At 40.7% G+C, this 5,033-nt stretch overlaps 1 protein-coding gene across 1 annotated transcript in view; it reads right to left on the reverse strand.

The window, feature by feature from the left end:
• The window catches only part of LOC119428537 (anoctamin-1), a 65,350-nt gene that overhangs the window by 54,438 nt on the left and 5,879 nt on the right, over nucleotides 1–5,033 (reverse strand). Inside the window, exon 2 of the mRNA XM_037696220.1 lies at nucleotides 79–465. Within this exon, the coding sequence (XP_037552148.1) occupies nucleotides 79–465 (387 nt within the window). The remainder of the gene's footprint in view (nucleotides 1–78; nucleotides 466–5,033) is intronic.

A 5,033-nucleotide genomic window follows, 5' to 3' on the forward strand; every position in this document is an offset into this window, starting at 1 on the left:
CCATTACAAAGTAAAGGATGTAGGTCATTTCAGGCAAAAAGCGAATGTAAACATTAGTATGGCTCTACAAACACTCACCTCCCGGTCTCTCTCTATCTCCAGACCAGCATCCAACAGGTTGGCCTCAAATTCCTGCCTGATCAGCTGCATCTCCTGGGCGGCTGCCTCCATTGGCTCGTTTCCTCTTGCGTTTCCGAGTTCCATGAACACCTCTCCAACACTTGCTGCCTCTTCCCTCCGAGGGCCCACTCCTCTTCCCTGCGCCACGTCCGAGCCCGTCGTTGGAGGGAAGTTGCCATTTGAGACGATGGACAACTCATCCTGTGGAACGGCGACACCAGCAGGAGCTCGTAGCGAGGTGTGCCGTTTATAGTGGTAAACCAGAACGTAGTCCACTTTCCGTCGGCCATCACAAAAGTAAAGACCTTCACCGCTGGCTTGAGAGCTGGAAGTTACTCCCACGACCTGTAGAAAATAAAAATATGTAATGCTATGGGAAATAAGCACCTTATTTTACGGAAAGTGGTACAAATTACTCAACGAAAACCTTTAAGCAGCAGGGGAGGTACGTAGTAAGTGTTTGAATGAACTTAAACATCTGATGCAGTGTCTGCACCAGCAAACACAAGTGGCTTTTGTCAGGTTCTCAAAAACAATAAAATAAGAACTTTCAGCAGCAGAGTGGGCAGTCAGCTCACCTTTGGCTTTATAGTCTTTACTTAGACAGGAGAAATAAAGAGATTAAGCATGGAAAACTTGACATGAAAAGCTGTACAGGTGGAAGGATTCTTAGCAGCAAGGTGTAACAGAGTACCATATTTTCTGGCGAACAAGTATAAGTCACAGTTTTTTGGATAATTTACATGTCGTGTGACTTATAGGCTGAAGTGACATATTTATGGATTTTTTTCCCATATTTATAAACCAATTTTTGACTGAGGTATGACCGTTTTCATTCATTCTGACTGATAAAAAAAAAAAAGAACACTATCATTTTCAGCCACTAGATGGCAGCAGAGTAGTATTAGCAGAATGGCACGCCGTTGTATCATGTAATAGGTAAACGTGGCTATAATGACAAATTCAAAAAACTTTAATACAAAAACAACTGGACTTTATTTATTATACTTTGCTTTATACTTTGTTTTTTCTTGAACTTTTTTAAATTTACGGAGAGAACATGCAAACTCCACCCAGAAAGGCCCCTGGACCGGGGTTTGAACCAAGGACCTGCTCGCTGAGAGGCAGCAGCTCTACCAGTTGCGCCACCGTGCTGCCTGGAAGGTATATTTATGTAGATTTTTTTAAAATAAACATTACAAAGTGCTTTACAATAAAATAGTATATGGTACAAAATGGTCTTTTTTTCTTTCGGCAGGGGTCACCATAGTGAACTAACTCGCACGAAGACTTGGCAGTTGTTTTCATGACGGATGTCCTTCCTGACGTAACCACAGAACGATCATCGAGCTACCACAACCGTCTGTGTGGAGCAGAGAGCTGCCATATAGGGCGCCTGCCCGGGGAGCAGATGGTGGGAGTTAATGCCTTGCTCAAGGGTACAGAATGGGGAAAATGTAGGTGGAGGCAGGTGTGGGTGTTTCACATTTCCCACCCAGATTTCGATGTTGTTGTTCCAGGGAGTTGAACCGGCAACCTTCTGCTCACAGGCCCACTTTTTCTAACCTCTGAAGTCTTAGTCCAGGCTAATGACTAGAAAAACATACTTCTAAAACGAGTGTTTATCAAAAGCAACATGCCAGTGTGAAAGAATGCTACATTAGCTACGTTAGCGTTAGCAGCACGAACTATTACAAAAACAGCAAGAGAAATAAATAAAACTCTACAGTGTAAACGTTTCCTTTTAGCTAACTGAGCTTTCTTTCGCACTAGCACGTTGTTTATGTTCAAGAGTTGACTGAAAAGCAAAAATAAAATGTGCCTTTGTTTCGTTAGCTGTTAGCCTAGCTCGGATAAAGACTTTTCCTTCCTCATTCAAACTTTCAGCTCTATGACTGATGTCACGTCTAATAATTTTCGGCTGATAGAATTTTCCCTTCAAGAACACATTAACCATCGATATATAAAAACTTGCGTGGATATAGTTACTTAGAGCTTTTTTTTTTTTTTTACCGTCCTTCGTGACATTGCAATACATCTCATCTAATGTGTATATTCACTGACTGTTGTATTAAAGTTTGCCTGATGGATGTAATATTCAAACATTAGCACAAGCAAGCCTTTTAGTCTTTACTTTTACCCTTTTTATGTCAACACGGCTCTAATTTCATTCTTTAGTCATTCGTTTGTTTTCATGCGTAAGCGAATCCACCGCAATACGTCAACCTTTCATATCTGTATTCATCTCTTCCCAGCATATTGTTCAACCAAATAAAGGTCTGAAAAGCTATTCATTGTTCCGGAAGGCTCACCGGTACAAACCGATCAGAAGCATTGAGCCAAACACTTGAACACAGAGAGAAGTCTTAATTGAGTCCCAGGAACGTTCCCGTAGGATTACTGTTTGTTGGAAACTTCCTCATTATTTTTATGGGGAAATATGTAAAGCAGACTACCGGGAAGATTCCCTGTTGGTCTGATCGAGCCGGTACCAAGAAACCATACAAGACACTGATGTTTGTCTTAGCTAAAGCATGAGGAGTCCTCTGGGGACGGGGGGACCCATGGAGACAGCATCAGAGGCTCCAAACAGAATATTGTCTTTGCTGTCTGTTTCATGATGCTGCACTACTCTAGTTTATAATCTGACTGTAATATTATATTTTTTCTAATAATAGTGGATTTTTTTTATTAATTTTTTTGTCAATCCTGCTGCTTAAAGGTGAAAGCAGACGATTATGTGTTTACCCATGCCTGTATGTGCACGTCTGTTGGCAACATATCTCATGAAGCGCTCGACAAATTTTAATAAAACTTACGGAAATTAATAATTGGACGTACATCTGCAACCTTTTATCTTTCGGAGTCTGAGTCAAGATGGCTGCCACAACAACGAGACCTTAAACATGCAGAAAATTAGCTATAATTCAGTCAGTTTTACACTTCAATTATGGTGTGGTAGTAGCAGAGGCTGATCTCAGACACCATCTCTGAGCACTAACAGATGGTGCAAAATCCCCGTTTAAACCATTTAAACCCCCAACTATTTGGAGACTACTCTGTCTGTTAGCGAAATATCTCAAGAATCATTTGTCGCATTTTAATAAAACTTTAAAAATATATGCAGTGGATATAGCTTAATAACTTATTAACGTTTGGAGTTAACCAAGTCCAAGATGGCTGCCACAGCAAATTAAAATTAGAAATTACAAGCACGGCTATAATTCAGTAAAGTTTACAAGAACCAAGATAAGAATTAGCTGTAGTTGTAGCAGAGAGCCTTTTACCACACATACTCCGAGTGCTCCTCATTGTGCAAGATATTTGCTTTAAACAGTACCATTAACTGTTGGACTCATCTGTTTGTCTGTTAGCAAAATATCTCATAAACCACTGGACAATTTTTATTGAAACCTTGGGGAAGTAATCCTTGGCTGTACGGCTATAATCTATTAACTTCTAGGGTCAATTCAATTCCAGACTGCCACCACAGCCAGCTGAAGTCCGAGAACACAAAAACAGCTACAATTCACTCCTTTTTACAGATACTGCGCTAAAATTTGAGATGGTAGTAGCTGAGAGTCATTCATAACATGTGCTTGTGATATAATGAGATTATGCACACTGTTGTTTTTTAGACTTGGCTAAATCTGATACAACTTTGTCATTTTTCAACAAAGGATGATCTCAGTCTATTACTATGGCAAGAACGGCAGCGGGCGATACGTATTCCTCTAAGGGACGCTCGGCTTTAAATATTATTATAATAAAAATATATCACTGTACTATGATTAAACTTATAATTTCTACTTTGTAAAGTGAATAAATACCTGTTTATAATAATGTATGGCACTCTGGATAAGAGTTAGAATGAGAGGGGACCCAGCTGCTGCACAGCTGGATGTTAAATAAAGCTGAGTTGCACCCACAGATGAGAACTTACTGGGATCTTGTCTTCGCTCGGAGAGATCTGCATGTTGCGCTTCAAACACACACACAGCGGGAGAAGGAGGACAGCAGGATTAAAAGTTGCCTGGCTCTGCAGTGAAACGCAGTCAGATTCCTCTCTGCCATCATTAGGCTCCTGCTTTAGTCGGCAGTCCAGAGAGGAGCCGGGGTCCGTCTGCTCCAGGTCTGAAAAGGATCCTGGGGGTCCAGGAGCGTCTGTGGTTGTGTGCTGCTCCTCCACTTCTACACAAGTGATCTGTGGGCAGCAGCTCCTGCAGGGATGCTGCTGTCAGAGGCAGCTCGAGACTGTAAAAAATGACCTGCCTCCGTGTAACAACACAGGGTTCATTTACTTATTTATTTATAACCTTCCATAGGAACGGTGGTATTAATCAAATGCTTGTTTTGTAGTAAAAACAACTACTTAACTGTTTGAAAAATAAAGGTGTCACCCAAAATAAATAAACAAGACAAATAATATTAAGGGAAAGAAATGTTTTTCTTTCAGCTGCTCCCTTTCGTAAAGGTCACCACAGTAAGCAAATTTACACAAAAGAGCTGAAGTTTGTTTTGCATTTACCGACACAACGTTGGTAAATGTGTGCTAGATGGCCTAGGTTAGGTAAAAGTTAGTAAATGTGGGTTAGATGGGCTAGGTTAGGTAAAAGTTAGTAAATGTGGGTTAGATGGGCTAGGTTAGGTAAATGTTAATAAATGTGGGCTAGATGGGGCTAGATGAGCTAGGCTAGGTAAAAGTTAATAAATGTGGGCTAGTTGAGCTAGGCTTGGTAAATGTTAGTAAATGTGGGTTAGATGGGCTAGGTTAGGTAAATGTTAGTAAATGTGGGTTAGATGGGCTAGGTTAGGTAAAAGTTAGTAAATGTGGGCTAGATGAGCTAGGTTAGGTAAAAGTTAGTAAATGTGGGTTAGATGGGCTAGGTTAGGTAAAAGTTAGTAAATGTGGG

The sequence above is a fragment of the Nematolebias whitei genome, chromosome 22 (genome assembly GCF_014905685.2).
Source record: "Nematolebias whitei isolate Nwh7 chromosome 22, NemWhi1, whole genome shotgun sequence".
Lineage (NCBI taxonomy): Eukaryota > Metazoa > Chordata > Actinopteri > Cyprinodontiformes > Rivulidae > Nematolebias > Nematolebias whitei.